The 27396-nt window shown below is 45.4% G+C and overlaps 1 protein-coding gene across 1 annotated transcript in view; it reads right to left on the reverse strand.

The window, feature by feature from the left end:
• Positions 1-1229: 1229 nt before the first annotated feature.
• The window catches only part of LOC146801734 (uncharacterized), an 85998-nt gene continuing 59831 nt past the window's right edge, over positions 1230-27396 (reverse strand). The window contains exons 6-7 of the mRNA XM_085621211.1: positions 15206-15268; positions 1230-1327 (exon numbers count right to left, since the gene is read on the reverse strand). Of these exons, the coding sequence (XP_085477337.1) occupies position 1327; positions 15206-15268 (64 nt within the window). The 3' untranslated portion in view covers positions 1230-1326. The remainder of the gene's footprint in view (positions 1328-15205; positions 15269-27396) is intronic.

Raw genomic sequence — 27396 nt, forward strand, 5'->3', positions numbered from 1 at the left:
ACTCTAAAAATAGATCCCTGGCTGCCCTTCCATTCTGACAAGTGTACTCCTGAACATCATAGTAAGGTCCCAGTTTCGTTCTGTCATCAACATTTTGTAAGATGCTCTACTTCTGAGAGTGTGGAAGGAGAAAGGCTGAAATGACTAATGTCAGCATGAAGTGGAGGCACTGTCACTTCTAGGGCAGGATAGAGTCACTGCAAAGCCACATAGCACCACCTACTGGTGCGCTGGAACTTTGCTGGAAATTGTTTCTGGATCAGGTCTGGCACTTGGGGATGTTCTAAAGGTGTGGAATCTGTAGTTAGATATCCACCAGAAAAAAATGTTCCAGAAGGTAAGTAACGTTTTCTTCGTTCAAGGGTTTTCTGTACTCTGCATCGTAGTGAGGAGATTGTGTTTTTCTTTTCAGATGATGACGACGAGTTTAAAGTGTGTGTGGGTGGGGTTAGAATATCAAACGTGTTATGGAAAATGGCATGAACTTGATTTTTCTCAGCCAATTCTCATGACCTGATTTATTTACCTTTGTAATATGATGTTGTGTTCTGGTGAGTTGGGTAATACTGTAGAACATAATATTGCTTGATAAGATAATGACCTAGTGATATAAAATCTAGAGTTATACCCTCAAAAAATATTGGAAGCATTATTTGTTGGACGTCATTTAAATGTCCCTAGACACCCTATTAACATTTGCCCATATAAAGGTGGCCTATCTGGTAACAAAATATTTATATTTGCCAAAATCAAGATGAAGTGATGGTTCTGAACTCATGGGGGTCTTTTTGACTTTGCATTTGCCTGTGTTTGTTAGTGCTTTGGCTCTTACTCACGAGCTATTGTGAAAACGTGCCATGCAAATGTACACTATCAGTTACTAGGCATTGACATTTGTTGTTCACTAGATGCCTCATTGTGCACAGCTTTACCATTCATTCTGAACCATATCCTTAGATATTTGATGTTGGGTCTGTGTGGTGCTGTGCATAGTCTATACATTGCACTGCATAATGATCTCATTTAGAAGCTTGCAAGATGGCACCAACCTTAAAGAAAAGAAGAGATTGAGACACAAAATCATCAAAGTTGAAGAAATATTCGGATATAAGGTAAACAAGGTGGGTTTGAAGCGTCTTCTGAATCTCTGAGGTGATGGCATGGATTCCTCTTGTAATTCCAACTATCTGACACAAAAGAACACAAATAAAACACTTGCAGGATACAGCTCAGTTTGATTTTTTATTTAAGTCTCCAGCCAATTAATTCAGCTAAAGCTGGCAGAGAGTAACAGCCTCAATCGGTTTCCATTGCATGTCATGGAAATCTGCGGATTAAAAAACGAAAATAATTAATGGTAATCACAGACCATCATATTCTTGACAACAAAACATATTAGGTGTAACATGAGAAGGTGTTTAGGTCTGTGTCAATCTCGCGGTGATTACTAATTGCGGTGAGGGTGCAGGTCAGCTGCTGTGTGATGTATTTGTGGGTCAAATCTTTTTATTATCATTTTCAGAAAAGGCAAACAGCCTGCGCCGACCATCACGAGCCAAACAATGTCCAATGTAGTGCATATGTACGTATTCGGTGAACATATGTACATTCCAAATAATATTAATAGCCACCCATAAATCCTCCCCAAATGTGCCCTCTCATTCTGTCGCCATCCCTTTAGATGTCCACGACTGCACTCATCAGATCTGGAGCATAATTTGTCCTCCTACCTTTCTTTTAAGCATTCCTAATAACTTCCCAAATTTAGGCTTGATCCCTCAATTCTACTGTTCTGATCAAGTGATTTTAAGCATCCTCACGAACCTTGGACAAGTCATCTCCTCCAGTTTAGTTGCCAACATATTCATATATGGTTTCCACGTTTTTGCAAATTGTTCTCCCTTCCCTTCCACTGACATAGACATTTACTCCCTTCCTATGAGCTCCCAAATCTTGTACAGCCATGTCCAATAACTAGATTCCTCAGCTCTACCCCACATACCGAGCAACACCTGCATACCTGCACAGAGCGGCAGAGTAATCAGACCCCACCTCAGATAAAGTGCAGTGTATGATAAATTGTCTTACACCCCCAAAATTATGTGATCCGGCCATCCAATCAATGTAGGGTTAAGCATTAGGGCCCCATTTATGGGATTTTGGTGTAAGGCAGTGCAGAAAGGCACCTTGCTGCTCTGCCCTACACCAAAGTGAAAGGCACGAAATGCACTTTATTTAAGCAATACAGTGCATTCCTGCCCTTTCTCCCTGTGCTAGAGCTCCTTCCTGCACAAAACAGATTGCAGCTCACATGACTAAGAGGAAAAAATTAACATATTTCTCCTCATTACACCTCATAAAGGATGTAATGAGATTTGGTGCTTCCCCGGGTTTACATCACTTTGTAAATCTGGGCAGCGTCAAATTCCATGGGTGGTATGTGGGAAAGACCACCGCAACGCCCATGGAACGCCTCCCGGGCACACAGTTTGTGCTGCTTCACCTTACTCATGATTTATGAGGCCACTCAAAGCCATTCATGGTGGCTTCATAAATCGAAATGAGAGCCCTGTGCCATGTATGTGCCACTTTACATGGTGCAAAAGGGGCGCAGGGCTCTCTTAAATAAGCCGCAAGTCTATTTCTTCAGGTATGTCTGCCCATTATCTTATCAGCTTTGGGCATTTCGACAACAAACTTAGCAAATGCCCCGTATTTCCAACTCCCCCCCCCCCGCCCCGAACAGAGAGCACTTCTACCCCTATTCCACTGTTGGATCCATGCGGAGTGTAGAACCAATGTACTGCTATGTTCATACGGGTTTCTATCACTGCTTCTCTGAATGCACTAGTTGCAGACCTGATGAAAATGTCCTTCCATGTTTTTGCAACTCAGTTATCGCCCCATTTCTTGTTCCCAGCATTTCTGTATAGCGGTTTCACGGGTTGACGGCATCATATTTATAAATCTAGTGCAGAACTCATTTCTCATCGCTAGTATCCATCTCTCAAATGGAGTCGACCATTGTATTATATATTCAGTTGTAAATCGCACTTGTAAGTAGAGTCACTGATGTCTGTATTAATTTATGTAAATGCTTTCTACGGTGAATTGCAGCGCTGATGGTCTGTTGGGTGTCTAGACCATGTGTTATACCAGGTAAAGCATTTTTTCAATTTTTTTTATTTTTCAAAAACCTTTATTGACAAATTCAATACAATCATAATTCATTTTGCATTGGATCAGAGCGACGTACACAGTAGATTTATAATCGGATTACGTAAATGCAATGACATTACCAACATACAAGAGACAAATTCCGTGAGGCACTGCTGTGACAACAAAATGAACACTTTGTTCCTAAAGGAGATGGGGGCGCAACTGCAGGGATGGTGGCAAGCACAGTGAGCAGGGGAGGCAGAGGGATAGAGGGAGGCAGCTACTGACCAGCATCGCCGTCGGGGAGCATAGGCGAGGCAGCACGGCTCGAATGTGAAGTGAAGATATGTCACCAACGGACCCCATATGTCAATTGGGCGAGATCTCGAGGGAAGTAAGTCCCAGAATTCTGATAGCAAGGTCTAACTCTCGAGGTGTCTTCAAGCCAATGAGCAAATTGGGGTGCCGGTTTGCGACCCCAGCACATGGCCACCCTACGCCTTGCCAGAACCAGCAGCATTGCTATCAGGTGGCGAGAAGCATCCGGGCAGAATTTCACAAAGCCTAGCAAACACAACAATGAGTCGGGCTGTACCGGTGCAGAGGTTATTTCGGAGATAGCGGACCATACCGCCTGCCAAAAGTCTGACACCTTAGGGCACAGCCACGCTAGATGAGCAAAATCCGCAACGGGGGCAGCGCAAAGCATGCAACTGTTGTTAGGTATGAGCCCTAATTTGTGAAGATGAGCAGGAGTGCGATATAGCCTATGCAAACAATTTGAAATGGATAAGACGAAGCCGGTAGTTGGGTGACAGTTTCTTCGTCTGATTGCAGCAGTGGAGCCAGTCAGCCTGGGCGATGTCCATGCCCAAGTCCTCGCCCCACGCCACACGTGCCCAATCTGTGGTGATGGATGTAGACGATAGCGTGAGGGTGTATAATCTAGTGACTATTTTGTGAGGAGTTGGTGATGTATATATGAAATCAAGAGCAGGCATCGTGGGCGGAGGCTGGGGGAACGTAGGATGTAACTCCCGACATGTAGCGCGCAACTGATAAAACAACTAAGTGTCCAACAGACCAGAAGAGGCGGGAAGAGAGTAGAACATGTCACCAGGATAAAGATCAGCCATTGTTGACAGGCCCAAGCGTGAGGCGTGTTTGGACATGCCGGATGGTTGGAAAGGGGGAAAAGCAGGATGCCGCACAATCGGCTTGGTGTTAGCTGATAGCATCGGAAGATTGGAGAGCTGGCGCAGCCCGGCCAAGGCCCAGCACAAGGTCTCGACCATGTCTACCTCCGCGCGCGGGCGTCTCACTGGGGCAAATAGGGCAGTGGTCAGCGGCCAGAGAGATGCAATGTCAGTCTCCACAGCCACGTGTGGTTGATAAGGAGAGGGGTGAATCCAAAAATGCAGAAAACTGGCCTGGGCGCTTAAAGCGTAAAGCTTGAAATTAGAAGCGCCCATACCTCCCACTGACATAGGGAGAGTGAGGATATCATACGCAACTCTAGGCTGCTTACCGGCCCAGACAAGAGAGATGATCAAGGAACAGATTTTACGAAAGAAATGAGCAGTGAGGAGGATAGGGATGTTTAAAAAGAGGTAAAGGAATCTCGGCAGAACCACCATCTTAGCAATGGCTATATGGCCGGCAAGAGACAGTGAAAGCCGATTCCAATGCCGAATTTTTGACTCAAGCCAATCCACTGCACGCCCGAAGTTAGACCTCCAGAGGTCGTTCAAGTCCCTACTCATCCAGATGCCCAAGTAGTGGGTGGGGCCAGTGGCCCAAACGAAGGGAAAGTCCGGCGTAAATGGTTTGGTGGCATCCGTAAGGGGGAACAACACGGACTTGCTCCAGTTCACCTGTATGCCCGACAGTCCACCGAAGCATATTATCTCACGCACCAGTGGGCTGAGATTGTCTTGAGGGTGGCGGACGTATAAAGTGATGTTATCAACATACATAGAGAACAGGAGGGAGCGGGCCGAGAAACCTATACCCCTCTGAGTATGATGCTGCCGAAGTCTGGCCGCAAGAGGCTCCATCGCGATGGCGAAGAACATAGGTGATAAAGGGCACCCCTTGCCAAGTGCCGCGTTCAATCAAGATGGGATCCAATAACTGCCCATTGATTCGGAGGCAGGCCGAGGGGCGAGTATAGAGAAGAGATATCTTTCGTATGAACGCATTGCTAAAACCAAGGCGTGGAAGATGAAAAAATAAAAAGGGCCATTCGAGCGTGTCGAACGCCTTAGTGGCGTCTAACAGAGCGGCAACAGCGGGGAGACTGGGGTTGATTTGATGAAGAACCAAAAAAATGGTCCTGAGATTATGCGAGGTGGCCCAGCCAGAAATAAAGCCAACTGGTCAGGGAGAGCAATGAGAGGCATGAGGAGGAGAAGGTGGGAGGCAACTAATTTAGCGAAACTTTTATTGTCAGTATTAATGAGGGAGAGGGGGCAATAGGAATTGTGAAAGTCAGCTGGTTTGTCAGGCTTCAGAAGTAGTGTTATCATCGCCTCACGGAGGGACTGAGGGAAGAGGCCATTGTCGAAGGAGTCGTTGTACATGGTGGCCAAATGTAATTCTAAAAGTGATGCGAAAGTTTTATAAAAAGAGGCTGGGAGACCATCCAGACCGGGGTGCCCATCGCTAGGTAGGCTATTTATGGCAGCAAGTATCTCCTCCTTGGTGAAGGGCTCGTCTAAGAATTTCCGATGATAATCCTCTAGCCACACCAACGCGATGGTCTCAAAATATTGTATGAAGGCCTCGCGCGAGGGGGAGGAGCCGGTGGTGTAGAGCTGCGAGTAATAGTATGTAAAACGGGCCTTGATTTCCCCAAGAGAGGTGGTTCTGGTGGGGCCACCGTCACTAAGAGCCGTAATGTACGACGCAGCATGAGGGGGGCTCAGGAGGTTGGCCAAAGTCTTTCCAGGTCGATCGCCCTCCCCGAAGCAACGGGCTCGGGCTTTTCTGCCCAGCAAGGCAAGCTCTCTCTCAGCCTCCTGAGTAAATTCAGTGTGCTTTTGTCTTAATAGCGCGAGGGTCTCGGGCCTGGGGTGGGCAGCCTGAGCGGCATCCAGTGCCATGATTTCAGCCTCCAGCTTCGCCAGGGTGGTGCGGATAGAATGAAGGACACCAGCCTGTTTAGAGATGCACTCGCCCCGTATTACGGTCTTGAAGCCTTCCCAAAGAACAGAAGCAGAGTCTACCGAACCCACATTTAGATCAAAATAATTGGTGATAGCTATTTGGATCTCGTCACAGAAGACTGTATCACGCAGTGCGTTCGGAGGGAGCCGCCATGTGAATGCTCGCTGTGGGGAGTGAGGGAGGCGGAGACAGATTTGAACCGGTGCATGATCCAAAAAAGTACGTGCCATGTGAGTGGCCGAGGTGAGCCAGGTGAGAACATCCGGGGACGTAAGCCAGAAATCAATGCGCGACCAGCAGCCCGAGCCCCTGTGTCGCAGGTGCCCTCGCGGGTGTTGGGCCACACATGACGCCAGGCATCATAGAGCGAGTTGTTAGTGAGAGTGGACTGAAGTAAGGTGGTAGCACGCGGATGGGAAGAATGGGGGCCAGAACGGCCCAATACTGCTGACAAAGTAACATTAAAGTCCCCCCCAGAGAAGAGCTGCCAGGCCGAGGGAAGAGATAAGATGCCATAAATAGGCGAAAAAATCGGGGTCTTCCGAGTTGGGGCCGTACACAGCAGCGATCGGCATGGGTTGAGTCAACAAAGAGCCATGTAGAATCACGTATCTACCGTCGGGATCCGTAAGCACCTGAGTAGTTTGCCAGGGGAGACCCCGACTTATCAAAATGGAAACCCCCCTTGCGTAGGAGTAGTAAAACAAGGAATGTGTTTCACCCCAATATCGCAACTGGAGTCTGGAGGAGATCTCGGGCAAAATGTGCGTCTCCTGTAAGAGGCAAACATCTACCCTGCAAGTCTGAGTGGATGAGCCTGGCTTTTTCGGTGATCATTAAGAACACATATGTTCCAGGTCCAACAAACGGTGTCAGTCATGTTGTGCTATACCCTAGCGAAATGGGGCGCAGAGCGAATAGGGTAGGCATCAAGCAGAACCAGATGATGTGCTGCAAAGTAATGGCTCCAGCCGGCAGGGAGGCAGGATGGTCATCCTTAGCCAATAGTTGGGAAAGTCGGAAGCAAACAGCATGGGCAGGCCAAGTCATGAGGGAAGCGTCAATGCGCAGAAACCGGGGAAGAGAATAGAAACAAGCATTTGCAATGCAAATAGGTCTCGCATTTGTGAGTTAGAGCTATTGACATTGTAAATGGCAATGTTTTTTACCTACACGTTTTATTTTTGGAGTGAATGTATGTAGTGTGCAAAATCCCTTGGAAAGGTCCTGCACTTTGTAATTAATATATTGAAAAAGACGCAAAGTGTGGATTGTGTCAACAATTGCTTGGCACGTACCTCATGGGGGAAGTGTCGCCACACATACACACCGTGGTGCTTTACTAATGCAAAACTCATTAATAAAAGTAATGCTTACAGACTAACCAACGCGATAGGGATAGGAGCATGTGAATCCGAATCCCGGCTTCTCTTTCATTTTCTAGACTATTTGACTCACTCTCCTGCGTCTTGGTTACCCCCCAAATACTGGGAGGCAATGAAGTTTGCCAAGGGGGCGGGGGGCAGGCGTGCTTCAGGTGTACATGAAAATGTATTCATTGCATAGTTGTCAACGGTTGCCCGGTGCTATTAGTTAACCATGTGCAGATTTTATTAGGAGTACTTTACTCACATCTATGAGAAAATCGACATTAACGAAACAAAATGCCAGAATGCGTGTCAGTCTTCACAGTGTTTTAGACAGTACTGGTTGCTTAGTTTCATTGCATTATTTTTAGTGTTTACTCTTTTACACAGCATCCAAAGTAGGTTACCTAACCGCAAAGCCCTGAGTTGTTAAATGACCCATAGAAGGGAGTATTTTAGAGTTGAGCAAATGTGTCCAAATTGAATTTTGGTAGTGCCATGAATGATCAGCCAGTGAGGTACTCAATGAGCAAGTATTTAACTACACGTTCAAAATGTGCCGTATTGTGGCTGTTGTTTGTTTGTACACAACCACCTCTCTGAATGTGTTTATTAATACAAAGATTCATCCACTAGACAGTGCTCACAGAGGGACGACTAAAGCACAGAACAAAATGTATTAATTTATCCTGAGTGTGAAGGCATCAGGAAGGCTTAGGTGCCCGACCAGAGAGGCTAGGGATCCCAGCACTTCTACAGACTCTGCCGAGCTCCTCTGCACCAGCAGGGCACAGCTCAGAATCTGCTGCTTCTGCATAAATAGGTGAGGGGGATGAGGTTGGGGCATGCAGGAGTTGCCGGCAGATTTCCAGGTTATTGAATGTGATGATTCTGACGTGAGGCAATGGAGACTAACTTTATCTGTTTGTCTGCATCAGTCTATTTCTCTACCATCTACCGGGCTCACTGTCATGTATCCATTCATCTCTCTTTGTCAGAGGTGCGCGAGCCAATATATTCATTAACAGGTAGAGCCAGCCGGAGACGAGCCAAGCATATACGAGCCAGTGGGCGAGCCGTGAAAATGATCAGCATGTTAATCATACAGTAAACATGATGTAAAAGTGCGATAATGTCTCTTCAGAATCTTACAAAGTGCATTTCTTTAGCGTGTCACCTCAGTACACAAGATTATAGCACTGAATTGAGAGGAAGTTATTAAAAGTGCTCATTTTAAGCATGAGTTTAAACACTGCCACACCTCCCGCCCAACAACAATGCCATTTGTGAACTAAGAGGCGTCAGTTGCCATGCATACCCCGAATGTTGCCTAGAGTCTTATTATATTTAGAGTAACATTAAAATCTAGTTCATTAAACACAAGAAGTTGTTGTACAGCACGCATCTTGAACTCGCATATTTCAATGAGGCAATTATAAAGATGAAAACGGAAGTGCCGGCAGGAAAGAAAACACAAATGGGAGGGGGGTTGGGGGAGGGTGAGAAGTCCAGACTGTGGGAGGGGGCGGTGCGGTGGGGAGACAGGGAAGAAAATAGCGTTAGGAGTAAAGGGGCCAATAGCCGTGGAAGGATACAAATGATGAATGAGGAGGGACTAATAAGCCTCAAACCAATTGGATGGCAGCATTTAAGACAAAAGTCAATGGGCAGAGAGTGGGCGGAGCTTCCACGGAGCTTCCACACTACAGTATATTAAGCCTGGGCAATGCACTACGCTACGCTCGCGTAGTTAGCGAAGTTTGCGCTACTTCGCACCACGCAAATTGCACGTAGCACAGTGCAAACATGCGTAGCATAGCGTTGCGTAGTGCAGCGGTCATTTTTTGCTTGCTCGCGGACCTCAACATCAAGTTGGCGACCGCAAGCAAGCAAAATGACATCCCGGCGAGACTTTTTCCTTGTTTGCGATCAGCAACATCAAGTTGCCAATCACGAGCGTGGAAAATAAACATCCCGGCGAGATTCTCAACGTGAGGAGTTCAGGTTTCTCATTGCGAGTGGTCGGGTATGCTCGCGACCGCTTGCGATGAGAAACTACCAGTTCGCGTTGAGAAAGCTGCCGCTCGAGTAAAAATCTACTCGAGCAGCAGAAAACTACAGCTCGCACTGTGCAAGATGTCGTTTTCAATGATTGCACAGTGCCGGATGCTTTTCCGCACTGTGCAATCATTGAAAACGGCATCTTGCACAGTGCGAACAGGGTACTATGCAGTTCGCGAAGTGCTACGCGTAGCTCGCGTAGTGCGAAGTGCACTTTGCGTAGCTTCGCGTAGCGCTACTTCGCAAACTACGCCCAGGGTTACAGTATATACTGCATGTCTCGCACAGCGATGGCAATTCATTTGCGCTGCAATGCTAGGCGAGACCTAAAAGAAAATAGTGTCAGGAGTAAAGGGGACAATAGCCGTGGAGGGATACAAATGATGAATGAGGAAGGACTAACAAACCTCAAATCAATTGGAAGGCAGCATGTAAGACAAAAGCCAATGGGTAGAGAGTGGGCGGAGCTTCTACGAAGCTTTCACACTACAGTATATACTGCATGCCTCGCTAAGTGATGGCAGCACATTCGTGCTGCAATGCTAGGTGAGACCTAAAAAGGGGAAAAGCAGTCCCACCTGGGCAGGGGGTGTGCCATGCACAGACTTGCTGCAGAAGGAAACAATAATTTCAATGAAGTGATGCGATCTGACCATACAGAACCAGTTAAGATTAAACGTCAAAACCCCAACCCCAGTGTCACGCAGGGAGAAATCCAGCACCCCCGACCCCGACCCCACCCACCCCGCCGAACCCTCCCCCAACCCCCCACCAACCCTGATCTAGGTAAATGCAGTACCCGAACCGCCCCACATAGCAGACCCTCCCATAATCGCCACATGAAAAGAAATCCTGTAAGCTTTCCAATTTCCCAACCACCACCCAGCAAACCCACCCCAACAAATTAAAGAGCAGCGTCAAAAGGACCCCCAACCCCACACCCACTCCAACCCCCCCAAACAGGCTGAGATATCACCCAAACCCACCCCAGGAACCCACAACATTAAGAAAGGGAATTATCCCATGAGGGCATGGCAGGGCGCAGCGTACACCCCTGCAGTGAAGCAGGGTGGCCAAGCTAGAAGAACATCAAACAATTAGTATAAGAATAAACATTTTACATGACACAGCACTTCAATCGTTATCATTGAGGTGTCCAGTAGCGTCAAACTGAGAGCTAGATGGACTTGTCGAGTTTTTTGGCAAAGACAAGGGTGTCGCTGGGGTCCGGAAACACAAGTGTTTTTGCGCCCTGCTTGACTCTCAGCTTTGCCGGGTAGGCCAGTGAGTACGAGACCTCATGATTTTGTTGAAGCCGTGTCGTGGGAAGGAATTCACGTTGGGTGGCCTGGACGGTGAGGGTGTAGTCCGGATAAAACGATAATGAGTTGCCTTGATGAATGGTTTTCCCCTTATCACGAGCCTCATGGAGGATAGCGTCCCGATCTCTGAAGTTTAGGATTTTCGCAATGATGGGACGAGGCGGCAGCCCGGGACCAGGTCGAGGGCCAAGGGAGCTATGTGCACGTTCAACAATAAAAACTGGAGAGAGAACATCATTGAAAAGATCCTTGACGAGTTGCTCCACAAAGTCCTTCATGCGAGAGATATTGGTGGATTCCGGAACGCCAGTAATGCGGAGGTTGCTCCGGCACGAGCGCGCATCCAAATCCTCATTTTTCTCATGGATCACAGCTAGAATTTTATCCATCTGCAACATCTTCTGGTGATCCCGGGTGGCAGCGTCCTCGGCATCCGAGACCCTTGACTCGACGTGGAGGAGGCGATTGTCGTGAGAGTCATCCCGGGCCTTAACCAAGTCTAGGCGGGTGGAGAACTGGTCAAATTGAGGTGCAATGCTGGTGACCATTGATTTTATGTCAAGCATAATTGCTTTCAGGTCGTCATCGCGAGCATGAGTCGCATCCGTGGGGGGTGAAGAGTCGCCACCGTCCGAACTGGCGCCATCCTGGCGGGTAGACTTATGCTGATCAAATGCAATTTTGGGCTGTTTGGGATCAGTCCTCCCCATGACGGCGAAGACCAGACAGCAGGCGGCGCCAGGCAGCAGAGGAAAGGTGGTGCAATCTGGATGAGCTGCAGTAGGGAGTCAAAAGAGCAAGCCTCCCAATCACAGCAGGTAGGAGCGCAGTCAGGAGAAACAGGTGAGGCGACAAAGGGAGATGGCAGCAACGGCCAGCCACCAGGAGCAGCAAGCACACCAACAGCTGGTGCAAAGGGGCTGCAAATCACATATGCCGATAGGGGGATCCAAAGTGCAGAGAGTACCCCACCAACGCAGCACCGCACCAGTGCCGAGGACCTAGAGGGAGGTAAGTAGACGAGCCAAACACCGCAGCAAGGTAAGTTGAACACTCAGCGCACAGTCCTCCAAGCACAGCAAATGGAAGCGGTGTCAAGAGAAAAAGTGACATGGCAGGAAGGAGTGCAGGATGACTCCTCAGAGTCGCAAATGCCTCCCACGCGAGCGTCTAGCGTGGAGAGTAAGGAGCTTGGAACCCCAGCAGTGTGAGGTGCAGTCGCCAAAGAAGTGCAGGCTCCACTCCCGGGGGAGGCGGCAAGAAGAGTGCAAAACGGCCACACACACAGGATCCATAGCAGTGGTAAGCATCAATGGCGGGAGCACAGGGGCGGCAGGCGGGGCGAACTATGGAGCTTCAATGCCGAGTAGGAGCCCTGGGTGCCCACCCGGGGCTCGAGTCAGCCCAGGGAGCCAAAGCAATGTCACACCGCCAGCAGGACCCACCGGGGCAGCACAGTAGGCAGGCAAGGCAAGGGCCTAGAGCAGAGTCCACCCGAGCCTCAAGTAGTAGTATCCGTGTATCACCGACAGCAGACTGGACGATCAAGGGCACAGGGAAGTTGAGTGCGCTCTGTACCCCACAGTGGGTAGTAGGCCGGGGGGGACGCACGCCAAACCAGGGCACCGCCAGCAGGGAGACGAGGGGGGCCCACCGCTTCCGTCGGCCGGTCCAAGCACGCGTGACCACAGTATAGTGCTGGCCGGGTTAGAGGGAAAATGGTGCCTCAGCTGCCACGGCCCAGACCGGGCGGTACAGCCCGTGAGCCCCCACCCCCCCAGAGACCACCACTGGGGCCACGACACTCACCAGACCAAACCGTGTGGAACACAATGATGTCCCTCGGGCAGTGGAGGGCCCGGGAGTTTTGTGCAGGAGACTCTGGAGAATGGCCTGGTCCGAAAAGCCCCGTCGCGCAGAGCAGTCACTAACTTCAGGCGGTGTAGCTCAGTCCTAAGTCACCGCCAGGAGACCGGAGCGGGATCAAACGGCACCGCAGGAGGTCCAGACTCATGAAGTGCTGTGAAATGTCAGGTTAGGTGTCTAAGGGCCATATGTATGAATGTTTGGTTTTGCAATTCTAAAATACCGAAATTTAGAGAATCACTATTTGAGAATCGCAAAACGAGATGTATGTAAGATTTGCAAAATAATTTATGAATCCTACATATTCCTTAATCACAATTAAGGAAACACTTTCCATTCATTTCTATGGGCCTAGAGGCCCATGGGAATGAATGGGAAGACATTCACAATTTGCGATTCGCAATTAGAGAATCGCAAATTGCACCCCTGAAATAAGCATGGGTGCACATTGCACTTTGAAAAATGCAAAAAAGTAAATCTTTTTAAAGAAATTGCAAATTACCACCAACCTTAAGTTGTGATTCCTTAAGGCCAAATTGCACTTTTTCAGTACTTCTTACATTGCATTTCAGCAATCACAATTTGCGATTCCTTAAATGCAATTGCAAAATAGGGAATCGCAAATTTTGCAATTCCCTATTTTGCCAGGCAGTTTTTCATCGATACATGCCACTAAGCCCAATTGCGATCGCAATTTGGAATGATACATATGGCCCTAAGTGTTGATGACAGAAGTGATAGAGAACTTGGCGGGGGAGCTACTTCGGGTAGGGTTGAAAGAAACAGATGTGTCATAAATGGGGTAAGCTGTGCAGGAGACCCAACTGGTACACAGTGTGCTTGAGAATCGTTGGCCACTTACATTAGAGTTGTTCTACCATATTTCTTGTACTGGAATCTGAAATAAATTATTAATTTAGAATTCCCAGACCATGGTTGTGGCTGCAAATCTAATGGGAAACAGGTTTCCCTTGCTGAGAACACTAAACAGCCTAGCATCCTTTAAGAGATGCATGACATTTAATAAGGCTCTGATATTTCCCAGACTAGAATGTTGTGGAATGGGGACTATTTACAGACTGGTGGAAAGGATACATTGCCACAAATCTGGTGGAGTACCCTGTCCACCAAACTGATGGCCGATCCTCTCTATTTAGAGTTGAATGAACTATCATAATTAGGGCAGTGAAGGCCCCCAGGCAAAATAAATTTGACTAATGATCCAACAGACATCCAGCAATCAATCTAAATATCTCAGACAATCCTCCCCATTCAGGGCAAACAATCTCATGTATTAATATTCCTGTTTGAGCCCACCAGGAAAAGCCTGGTGGCCCCCAACGTGTTTTTTATTAAATGCTTACTCATAATCTGGGGGATTTCCCAGAGAGTATGGCGTATTAGTTTCTGTTTCTCAAGTACAAACTCTTGCTTTGAAAGTTGATTTTGAAAACAAAATTGTTAGCTGAGTGGCCGGCTGAAACATGGCGGATGTTCAGCAAACTTACAATGTCTTTAGAGTAGCCCTCAAAGTGGTGGTGGCATCTCTGAATGCACTGAGGTCTGCACCAGGCAAGCAGAGATCTCTAAATACGGCAGGTGTATTCTGCTAGATTTGGCTCAAGGTATGACCTCCACCCTGTTGGTGGATGGCAGGCCACACACCATAAATCTTAATAACACCCACAGAATGGGTGACTTACAAAGGAATACTAACCTCTAGAGGCTTCCGAACAAAGTAGACAGACTCTGCTTGAACTAGAAGATAAGAACAATCTGCTTGTAATGCTCCTCAAATCTGCTGATATGTATTTCACTTTTTCCTCGCCCCCTCATACACTATGTTTTATCTTTAATCCATCGAGGCAATGCCAGAGCCTTATTAAGTTCAATTTTGTTGTTCATTTGCATGCTAAGGAGCACCATCTTGGCAAAATGATTGGTAAGTTTTGACTAATCAAGGCAGCTGCCATTTGTTTTGAAAAGCAAAGGTGCTGGCCACGGCAGACTCCTATATTTTTCACTGTATTTTGGATGGCGGTGTATCTTCCAGCTCTGGTGATCCTGGGAAACGGCACATGTTGCCAACGCACCAACTAAAACTGCAGAGAGCGTATTTGATCAGTGAGGTGGCCATGGTAATGGTGATTTGTTAACATGCTTCTGATGGGAAAAATTAAATCCATTTCAGGGGAATATCTGGCATATACAATATGATTACTTGAACCTACTTCAGGCTCTGTTGCGTTACCCCATTCTTACCATGTTTGAATGAGCTTTCGAAGATGTGTCCCATTTCGTTTCTCCTCGTCATCGTGTCTCTCGCTGTAAACAGAAATAAGAGATTTGTATCTGTTAGCTCATGTTTTGTCGCAGTTATACAAAGCTTATAAAGTCCAACTAAGTGATACAATTATCATGTAGAGCTACCAAGAAAGACTTACTGTAAAAAACACAGTACCTGACAATGTAATGTTATCCGAGAAGAAACAAACATAGAGTAATAGAAATTTATTTAAATTTTCCTGAAAATGGCAAAATTAATATTCAACAATCTAAAATAATTGTAAATGATATTGACTATATTCCCAGAGTGTTCCTTATGCAAAAGGAAATAACTCACCATAAGCATCTAAACCTGTTAGAGCCAGACACACACCAGTAAATAAGTAAAAAAACTGTTGCAAATAATTTATTTCTGAGGTCATAATAGCACCTTTGAGATGAGTCCAGATTGCACTCACTCCTGTGTTTGAGCACCCTTTTATCATCAGTTGTAACCTAGGCCCTCATTATGAGTGGTCCATTAATACTTCTGTCTGAGGATATGGATGAGTGTGTGCGCCATAAGGGATGGAGGCCCCATGAGCCAAGACAATGTTATGCTAATAATGAAGGCGAAGTTTAAAGGTCAGTTTAAGATTCGTAGTCAGTCATTTAGAGTATGGCAGAGTGAGTGATTCTCATTTCCACGCATCCAAACTAACAGTTAAACAACCTTAGTTAGAGGTGGAGAAATAGGATGGTTTCCACCAGCAGCCTTAGTTTATTAGGTCTCGCCTAGCGTTGCAGTGCATGCGCTGCACGCTTTGCGAGGCATGGTGTATATTCTATACCAGGGAAGCTTCGTGTGAGCTCTGCCTACTCTCCGCCCATTTTTTGTTTGCCTTACAGCCTAAATGCTGCCTCCTGATTGGTTTTCATCTTGTTAGTCCCTCCTCCTGTTGGCCATGGCGTAATTTGTATGCTTCCGAGACTTTTGGCCCCTTTCCTCAACACTATTTTTTCCCCTGTGTCCCTCTTCCCGCCCCCTCATGCAGTCCATGATTTTTCACCAACCCCCCACTCCCGTTCGTGCCTTCTTACACGCACGCGTTCACATTTTGAATGCAATACGTGGCGCGTAAATGCGATTCGTATTGCATTGCAAATGCTTCTTTTAAAATAGTGACGACCCTCGGGTGCACCGAAAAATATCCTCGGTTGCTCCGGAAGTCTACTGTAATCAAAGGGGAGCCTCCTACTTATAATATGGCCTATCTGCGCGCTTGTTGCCTCCAGCCCACTCTTCCAGCAGTTTCGCTTGCACTTTCTTCGCCGCGTCAGTCCCTTTTCTATGTTGGCACTGTATTGAAGGACACAGTCAGCGGCTGGATCCAATGTCACCTCCCCTGGCACCGCAGCTTGCAGTGTTAGTGTGAGCACCGGGCCAGGGCCACAAACTTAATGCCACGTCAAGACTAAAGCTGGGGTGACGGAACACCGACATGAACCCGGCACACTAGCAGCATCCATGAGAGTAGTTCCTGCCAGCAGCAGCTGCAGCCATGGAAGCCCGCTACAATCTGAAGAGCCCCAGTGAGGACAAGCAAGCCCCTCCCTCTGCACTCATTGTGATCCTGGCACGGGGGCAGCTGCCTGTGTCACCCAACCACCGCCCTGATAGGAAGTGCTGAGAGGCTGACCATAGGCACCTAGGATTTAGGAGTTTGGGACAAGCCAGGATGTAAAGCATTGTAGAGCCTTATCTGGACGTTTCGTGAAGAAATGAAAGTTGTACCTCCCCGTGATGTGTTGTGAAGTCACCTCCTCTCTTTTCATCTCATTCATTAAGTAAAATAACATCCCTCTCTGGCCCCCCAAATCAGAGGTAGAGCCCTCAATGACAGCCTTGAGGAGACTTAGTGCAACATTAGGATGGCGGGCGGACTTTGCCCGCCCTCCATCCTGACGGAAAATGGGACCACCCGCCATATGTGTGCAGTCCCGTGGGGGATATTAGGATGCGTCCGCCACACTGGTGGGTCCATCACGCATTTTTAACATTGCGGCCAGCGGTGCTTTTAGCAGCACTCGCTGCAATGCCAAAAGTGCATGTTGTGCATATGCATGCACAACGGGGCAGGCACTGCGCGGTGCCTGCCATGTTGTGCATGCACATGCAGGGGGGTACCATAGGCACCCTCCATGTGCCCCCCACCCCCTCAAAATCCTGAAAATCCGCATACCTCCCGCCTACATCCTGATATGGATGGCAGTGTCTAGAGGACACCGCCACCATATTAAACCATTTTCCTCCCGTTCGACTTGTCGACCGGGCGGAAAAGCGGCAGACGGTCTTCCTGTCCACCGTAGTCCCCCCGCCATACTAATATGGCGGGGGGAAATGCGTGGCGGGCAGGGAAGGATGTAGGGCGGATCGCCACCGCCATGCGGGCAGTGGTGATCTGCCCTACACCCTAATGGGCCCCATAGTTCCAAATCAGATGGTACTCACTTTTATCAGATCCCTCACTGCAATCACGAGATATAGTCCTTTCCTAATATCCAGTACTATTGCCTAATTCTCTGAACACCTTCCGTGAGTCGACACCCCCTCCCCCACCCCGATGGGCACTTTGGACTAGTGGCACATTAAATATGTCTACCTTATATATGTAAGTCATGTGGACACGCAGTATCCAGTCCTGGGTTTTACTTAACAATTTATTGTCATGAAGAGTACGGCTAGTTTTGTTCAATTAAAGCAAACCAAAGTTTCGGACTGTATACATCTGCTCATGCTATAGGCCATGTTCCACTGTATAAAGACTTGTATATATCAAGATTTTCCATTCCTGTTGCGTCGCTGAGGGGGCATTTCTGTTGTACATTTACAAAATAGCCCAAGCTTCAACACACGGATGATTACAGATGTTTGAAGAAGCTCTCTGCTTTGGTACTATTCTTGTGAGAAAACCGGATTTACAATTAAATCAAACTAACCCGTCGGTGCGGCACCTTCTAAAACTTTGACTTTAAATACCAGGTGCGTGGCTAAAAGAAAAGGTGCTCAGCAAGCAGCCCTCTAATTAGATTTTATTCTCCGCGAGTGTGTGCCTACAAATTTCACCGTACTCTTAATTTCAACCCAGGCGACCCTCCCTACATGTCATTTTTGGGTGACAAATAACAGATCTTCACACAACATTCTTTTTAAAATATGCGTAGAATATTCGATGTCTAAAGCGCATTGGTTCGTGTGTCATGTGAAATAAGCACTCGAAGCATTAAGTTAAAAATACACTTTAAATTAAGGGAGTGCTTCATTGCTCCTAATTCTCTTTACAACCGTATTATAAATGGAGGATTTAGGAGGCAGCAATATGCGATAAGAACGTTCACACGTATTTGTTGAGTGGTATTTTGTTGTGGTGATCATGTGTTTAGTGGCGGCTGGTAGATTTGAAAAGTCGCAAGGCGTGATTTTAAGATCTAATGTGTAGCAAGCTAGCATAGTTAAAACTGAACAAGTGGTCTCGCCATTAGGATCCTATATGTATTGAGCTATGCAGCACATTAGCGTGGGTGCTGAATCACTTTCGCACTAGAAGTCAGAGTAAGTGCGTATCAATAAAGAAGGTGCTTTTTGAGGCAGCAGAAGCCCTCTGCAGACATTAGCTAAAATGCCGAGTGTTGCTCTCCCCCTACGCTAATGTGCTGCATAGCTAAATACATATAAGATCCCAATAGCGAGGCCGATTGGCATTGCCAATGCTTGTTTAACAGGTGAAAACTCTGTGCCTGATGGCATATCTGCCACAGCTACATGGTCATATTTTGGTGAGCACAGTGACAGTTCCTATCTCAGCGTCTTCTATTTTCCTTCTATGCTTGCTTTAAGAGGCTGTGTAACTGCAACAAATGATGGATGGAATGCTGAATGGTTCAAACATTCTCCCCCAGTCAAGAGATCTGGGTTAAATCCATCGTTCTGTTACACTTTGTGCCCTAAGTGCGACGGGTATGCCCAGATGTGGGTCCCTTGCTCACTGTGCCACTGGACTCAAGCTAGCCTGGCTGATGAAGGAGGACATACCCTTAAAACGGTCCCAGGATGCTTGTTTTCGGACAGGGAGGACCTGGCTTGACAGTTCAGTCTGGACTGTTCTCATGAGGCATTGGGTCAAGACTGATTTGCATATGGCTGGGTACAAACTGGGGTGGTGTTGTGGGCAAAAGAACGATGGCTTTAACCCAGATCTCTTGAATAGAGGAGAATGTATGAATCATTCGGCATTGCATCCATCATTTGTTGCAGTTACACTTTGTGCCCTAAGTGGAACGGGTATGCCAAAAGTCAAAACCTTGCTCACTGTGCCACTGTATTCAAGCTAGCCTGGCTGATGAAGGGTGACATACCCTGAAACCAGTCCCAGGATGCTTGTTTTCGGTCTAGGGAGGACCTGATTCGGAAGTTCGGTCTGGACTGTTCCTATGAGGCACAGGGTCAAGACTGATTTGCATATGTCTGGGGCCAAACTGGGGTGGCCTAGTGGGCAAAAGAACAATGGATTTAACCCAGATCTCTTGACTGGGGGAGAATGTTTGAATCATTCACCATTCCGTCCATCATTTGTTGCAGTTACACTTTGTGCCCTAAGTGGGACAGGTATGCCCAGACGTGGGTCCCTTGCTTAGTGTGCCACTGGATTCAAGCTAGCCTGTCTGATAAAGGTTTCCGGTCCAGGAAGGACCGGGCTAGGCAGTTGTGCCTGGACTGTTCCCATGAGGCACAGGGTCAAGACTGATTTGCATATGGCTGGGTCCAAACTGGGGTGCCGTAGTGGGCAAAAGAACGATGGATTTAACCCAGAACTCTTGACAGGGGGAGAATGTTTGAATCTTTCAGAATTCCGTTCATCATTTGTTTCAGTTACACTGTGCGCCCTAAGTGTGAGGAAATGCCCAGATGTGGGTCCCTTGCTCACTGTGCCACTGGATTCAAGCTAGCCTGGCTGATGAAGGGTGACATACCTGTAACCGGTCCCTGGATGCTTGTTTCCGGTCCAGGGAGGACCTGGCTTGGCATGTTCGGTCTGGATTGTTCCCATGATGCACAGAGTCAAGACTGGTTTGCATATGCTGTCTCCAAACTGGTGAGGCTTAGTGGGCAAAAGAACGATGGATTTAACCCAGATCTCTTGACTGGGGGAGAATTTTTGAATCATTCAGCATTCTGGCCATCATTTGCTGCAGTTATGCTTTAAGAGTCTGTCATCTCTTTTTAGGAAGTGTGAGGTTTTTAAATATATGCAGAAATGTTGACATCATGCCTGCATGTTATGTATACTAACGTTTTTAATGTTTTTAAGTTATATATGCTGCCATAGCATCTTGGATGCTCACTGTTTTAGCTAACATTTTAATTGTTTTTAGTTATCTGATCATATTATAAATATGTGAATTAAGATGACACTTTAATCACCATGTCTGTTTATTCTTGTTGATGCTTTAGTGTCTGCAAGTGATGTTTTGTTTTATAAATATAAGATAGAATTGGTGATCAAATAATATAGAAACTCTGGTATCTGACCATAGGGTAGAGGGATTTTGTGCTAGGACTATCATCCAGAAATCATGCTCGTTTTCAGAGCCAACCAACTTCAGTCAAAGGTGTAGCCAGTAGCAGTATAGAGATGTAGTCGGCAGCCTCACACTGGTTTTCATTCCAGGACAAAGCTGTGATCTAAAATAGCTGTGTTGGTATTTTCTGGACGAAATCAGGTATGCTGTGTGATCCATCTCAAGAAACGTGAATAACATGCTTGCTGTTAACTCCCTCAGCTAAAAATTAGCAGAGAACCTATAAATAGATTTAGGATTTTAGGATGTTACGAATTTGCTAAACATGTTAGAAATGTGTTGCTGTATTCACTGACCATAACATACAATGTTTCATTCTTTTTTGCCAGCTGTGTGTTACCATTCATGTTTTATTCACTATCCTAGGGCTTTAAAATAAACATTTCAATGTATACATCCTGTTTCTTAGTGCTATTTTGAGTGTGTTATTCATTGATGAAAGAGAATTTGCTTTACTACTGTGTCCCTGAATGAATCTTGTGGGATTGTTGATACCAAAAAACACTTTCTGTGCAGATATGGACTGGGATAGTAATGGAGCAGGTAAAACAAAATGTTGTATACCTCCTCTAATTTGCATGAAATTAATTACGTAATCATTCTAAAAGTAACATGTAATAACAGGTTTGCAGTGAAATATTATTAATCAACCTTTGCACCTTGATAAACATGAGATATACGTGGGACTAAACTGTTAATTGCATGGCCAAACAATGAATTAATTAACTATGGTATGCAAACTAATCATAGATTGGGGTGAAATAGAAAACTGCATGATTTATGTTGCTTTGTGATTGTTTGTGCTTTAAAATCATCAAATGGTAAGTATTATCACTTTAAATGTTGCTGCAGCTAGAAAAATACTAATATACATTGGAATTAGTGTGGGTTTAAATATTAGAATCTTCATTTCTACATTTTAATTACTGTTATGTCTATTTTTGTTCAAGTTGGCATTCGGGCCTACTAGACCGCAGTACCCAAGATGGCGTTCTCTGAAGCAGATGCCACCATGTGAGCGCGATGATTTCTGCGCATGTCCCGATGGCTCTGGAGCAAATGACCTGAACTCTTGACACTGTGTTTACTGTCAAGGATAGGGACTAGTTTGCCTGCCAACAGATGACTATGTGGGACCAGCGGAAAGGACAATAAAGAACCTGTGTAATACGATTTTTTCACCTTGGAAAGTGTTATATTCACTGCTCTCGCCTGGGAGCCGGAACAAAACTTAATAATTTGTGCCTTCCTATTCCAAGTCATCATGAAGAACCAGTTTTGCCCTGGGAAACTTTAATAACCTACAGATAATCCAGAACTGTCCAATCAGAACATTTTCTTCTATCCCCAAATGTTGCATGTTAGCATGAAGTAAGACGGAAAAAGGATATAAAATGCCCTCATCCACCATTGGGTGTCGTCAATAGGTTTTGATCGTTCATGGTGTTAGGTTGCATTGAGCTGTTGGCGATTTGTTGGTTTGCCTTGGGTTTATTTGGCGTTTGGGAGAAAAAGCTTGCAGTGCATCCTATATTTTCGTCTGACGGTTTGATCCTTTGCTGTGAGTCAGACAGCCTGCCTGGGAGTTGTACCTGAGAATGCGGACAAGTCTCTGTTTGATCAGTAGCCATCACCGTTGGCAAATTGGTAATTAATTGACTGTGTTTTTCTAAATTCATGTTTATTTACTAAATGTTTGATTTCTCTTTCAATAAAACTAAATTTATAATATGAGTTGTAGTGAATAAATGCAAATCTAAAGACATTTACTATTAGATAAACAACATTTGAAATAATAAGAAATTAGTTTGCGGTTCTTTAATTAACTGCAGAAAATATCAAATGTTTCCTAGGCTTTAATTGTGTTTTAGCTGGTTCTAATTCACCATCAACCAGTCCAACTAATTGGTCCATCGACCAAGTGGTGGGGTGCCTTGATGTTAAGGTCAGGATTCTGAAGATGTAGATGTATAATGTGTATATAATGTAAAGCAAATTAATCCTGATAGGTAATAAGGTAACCACATGTCCAGCGCTTTTCTCCTGTGTACAGAATCAACTGGGATTTATTGAATGGCGAGTGTGTGTTGGTGTTATGGGCCCCACCAATGAATGAGTGTATGAATGAGTTGTTGTGATTAAGAATCTGTGACATAGAGAGAATATGTAAATCTTGTCCCTTGCGCTGCATCAATAGAAAAGCGGCCCGGGCACCAAAATAAAAGTTGCCCACATAAGTGAATTAGTTGGTTTAAAAAGTGGCACATGTTTGCAAATTGGTGCAGTTTTGAACTTGTAATGCATGCTGTATGAGTGTTTTGCAAGGTATGGAGGACTGCATGGATTTGAGCTTGTCGCAGGTAATATTTCCTTTGACATCAGGGAAATCGACAGTATAAGAGTCTCAGCAGACCCAGCAGCACTATTGCTCAGTGGGTTGTGTATGAGTTGCATTCCAATTGGATTAACTCTGTCCTTGCACCTGAGGGTTAGAAATCCTACTACTGGATGGCAGGCAAAAAATGTGTCAATAGTGATGGCCAGTAATTGCTTTTTCCTTTTCAAAAGCAAAAAAAAGTAATATTTGCAGAGTGAGCCAAATCAATGTGGTTCTTCTTCAGAAAACTCTTCTGCTTCATAGCAACCACCCAATTAGTATTGACTATGATGCCAGCGAGAACCATCCTTGCTTAGAGGGGATTTCACAATAGAGTTTGAGCGGGTCATTTAGAGTTTGGCAGAGTGGAAGCAGCACCATAAATTGCCTGCACTCCCACAAAGCTTCTATTTCACTGGGAGGGCTGGTGATGTCCGAGGTGCATAAGGTCATGTAGTATGTTCTAAAGATCTCCAGAATATCCAGTGGCAATGTGTGGGGTGTGACTTCAGCATGGAGGATGGCAGATATAGTGTGGGATGCTTTTTGTTGGCAGGCCAATAGGCCAGGATAAAATGTTAAGAAACACTGCTCAAGAGCTTTACAAATGTGGTCTTAATTTACTAATCAATGTGATTTGGTACAAAGACAGGGACAACTCTTTCAGGTCCTCTCTTCCTACTGAATCTCAATCAGTCGCTGATGAAGTTGTTAGAGGTAGAACTTATTTTCTGATTCGCAGTGTGTTATTTGTGTATTTTGACTTTCAATTTTGCTGTTGCAATGATTGTAAAATGAAGGCTTTCTGACAACCAAAATGTAGAGAACATTGGGCACCAAGGTCTTAATTTATTCTTTTAGATTGCATTTTTGCAACGTAATTTGGATCTAAATGCGCAAACAGGATTATGAATTGATTATTATTGCGCCTTACTTCATTTGAGGCAAACCTTTATGAAGGGAACACATGTAGAAGAAGACCAGTGCAGAGAGTTTCCTAAACATATGTCAGAAATTCCAATCTCTGATGGGATTTACTATATAAAGACTGCCACTTGACCACTTGGTAGAAGAGGTCCTTTACCCAGATTCTCGAACAAGATGCAGTCTCACCTACTGGCAATGCATTTAAAAGATGCTGCATCTCGCCTAATGCTGATAAAGGTAGAGTCCCAGAAGAGGGTAGCTACCATAGCACGTGTTTGTCTTTCACAGGGAACACTGCCTTCATGCATCCAATGATAAATACATCTCTTACTGTCAGCAGGGTATGCAATACATTGCTTCTCCCTAAAAAACTCTAAATTGTGAGTTGTTCTACTCTCCATGCTCTCCTAGTGTAGTGCATCGAAGTAGGTTTTGAGGTGTTAGGTTTTTTAACCATGTTGGAAATGCTCATTTTGTTCTCTTTGTTTACAAAGTGCCTTCTTGCTGGTTTTGTGATATATTGTGTAATTATTTTATATGTGCTGAGAGACAGGTTCGTCCTGTTATAATAAATGTTTTTAGTTAAATCTGTCTATTCTCCTTAGTCCAATGTGTGTGTGTGTGAAATTGTAAATAACGAAATAGGCTTATTTTTCTTACCACAGTGCCTCTGATCCTGTTGCAAAGATTGTTAATAACCAATAACTCTACTTCGACTATGTTTTGGGTGGGGACTGTGGGGCTAGGATAACTTGTCTTTCACATTTAGTTCAACTGTGTTACCTGTGGGTGGGAAAGTAAACCTTGTAGAACTATGCCAAAGTTGTACTTTATAGAACAATCTGGACTACTCTTTTGCTCACCTAAACATGGTATTCAGGGAGATAGCAAATGGCCAGTAAGGGGAAGTTCCTCATTTCTGGTTCTTAAAAGCATTATCTGCTCTAATACCACAATTTAAAATTAAACATAGTTCTCTAAAAAAGATGCAAATAAGAAATGTAAAGATGTTTTAAAAATTGTACAATGTGCACCCTCATTTAGAGAAGGTGGGAGACAGAAAAACATTTTGTACATTGTACATTCAGTCGATAAGTTCACCTTTCCTATGGCTTTGGAATCTGGGTCACAACTGCAGCAATACCATTGTATGGCATGGGAAAGCTGTGCACCTTAATATTAGCACAATGCTAGTGTTAACTTCAGATCATTAAATGTGAAAAGACAGGCAGAAACACTGTTGTCACCGGGCAATCCTATTTTAAACTTGATCCACATTAGTATCATGATTACTGGGTGCGGAAACGCAATAACCGATTTGTGGATTTATCCCAAATATTCCAAAATTCTTTAGATTTGTCCATAAGCTAGTGTAGAAGTGATATTTAGAAAAGACTAATCTATGAGCGGAACTCAAAGATCTAGGCTTCTGGGTATGGGCCAGGCACTTGTTCATGGGAAACCGCCACAAACGTTCACACACCCTGCCTTTTGCGGCGCTTGCCTACCTGCTGTCCCGCCAAACTCCATCTGGTAGGCCTTTCTATGGAGGACAGGACTCTCAACGATCAGGTTCTCTCACTCCCTCGTGTGATTTGTGTCCTGGGATTTAGTTCTGTCACTCCTATTGCCATCACTCAGGGCCATTTGTTCCAAGGATCCTTTGTGTTCCAGTAGATCATTCCCAGGATCCTTTTATTAATAAGACCCTTTGTGCTGCCATACACTATCCCAAGGGCCTTTTGCCCATTTTAATCCAATCCCCCATTAAGGCCTTATTCAGCCCCTACAACACTTTTTGCTTACTGGTGAAAAGGTCATCTTGTTGAGCAGAGTTTTGGAAAAGATCCCAATATTTGGCCCACATCATAGGGAGAATACCACACCATCTAACCATTCTGCTCACAGTAATCATTTAACTCCAACAACGAAAGGTCTTGCCTATATATTAGACTAAAGAGCTACTGGCAATTTCCTAGATCTCACTCTTGAAACCTCCCAATAAATTCCTCAAATAAAAAAAGAGAAACTTGAACCTGTGTGAGCAGTCGATGGCTCAGAGTTCTCATCAATTATAATCCAATATCAAACTCCACCTTTTCCTTTGGTTTATGAAAATGATCACACCAAGACCCTGACTTTTGACCTCATAGAGACTTTCACCTTCGGACGATTTTTGGGGGTGCCTTGGTTGCAGCTCGACAACCATCATATTGATTGGACTCTGTGTCTCATGGCTGTGGGTTAGTGACATTGTCAACCATATGTTATTCAACTGTTAAAGACCTTGGGGCAGATTTACAAGAAAGTGACGCATCTGTAGAGATGCATCATTTTCCCTGCGCCACCATGCAAAACCCTTGTGTCATCATGGATGCGACGTATTTACAATACGGTGCACCATGGTGCAAAGATTGACAGATACGTCAGAAATTCTGACGCATCTGTTGATAGAAAAGTCACGCATTGCTGGAGTTGTGTCGCAAGCCAGCAATGAGTGTTGCGGCCTATTTTCAATACACTGCGCCACTCCTTACGCCTGCTTCAAGCAGGCGTAAGTTTTGACGCAGTGGTGTCCTAAAAGTCACGCAGTGAAATCTTGTAGATTTCACTGCATCACTTTTATTGAGGCTTTCCTGCGTGGGAACGCCTACCCTGCATACATTATACCTGACGCAGGTATAATGTCACGCAGGGCTTTAGAAAATGACGCATCTCCCTAGATGCGTCACGTTGAAAATAGGCCGCAACTTTTACGCTGCCGATGTGTCACAAAAGTGACACAACAGCGCAAAAGTGAATCTGTCCCCTGTCTCCTTTGACCTGTGCAGTTATCGATCAGGGAACTATCTCAAACCTACCCATCAAATATGAAGACATACAGGATGTCTTTGACAAAGAAAAGGCCACTCAGCTACCTCCCCATAAAAAGTTTGACTGTAGAATTGATCTAATTCCCGGGGCCATCCTGCTGTGTAGTAGAATTTACGCCCAGTCCGATTCAGGAACTCAACATCTAAACTACTAGCTAGGAGAGTTACTCACCTCAACTGTTCAACATTTACATGGAACCCCTCATCACCCTACTCAAAAATGCTAATATCCCTTTCCACCTCTATGCAGATGACACCCAGATCTATCTAGAAACCTCCTCCATAGATGACATTCACAGACTAAATGTCACTCTGAAAGAAATCCAAAATTGGCTGTGGCTTAACCACTTAAAACTCAACCAAGATAAAAC

The sequence above is a fragment of the Triturus cristatus genome, chromosome 8, assembly GCF_964204655.1.
Source record: "Triturus cristatus chromosome 8, aTriCri1.1, whole genome shotgun sequence".
Lineage (NCBI taxonomy): Eukaryota > Metazoa > Chordata > Amphibia > Caudata > Salamandridae > Triturus > Triturus cristatus.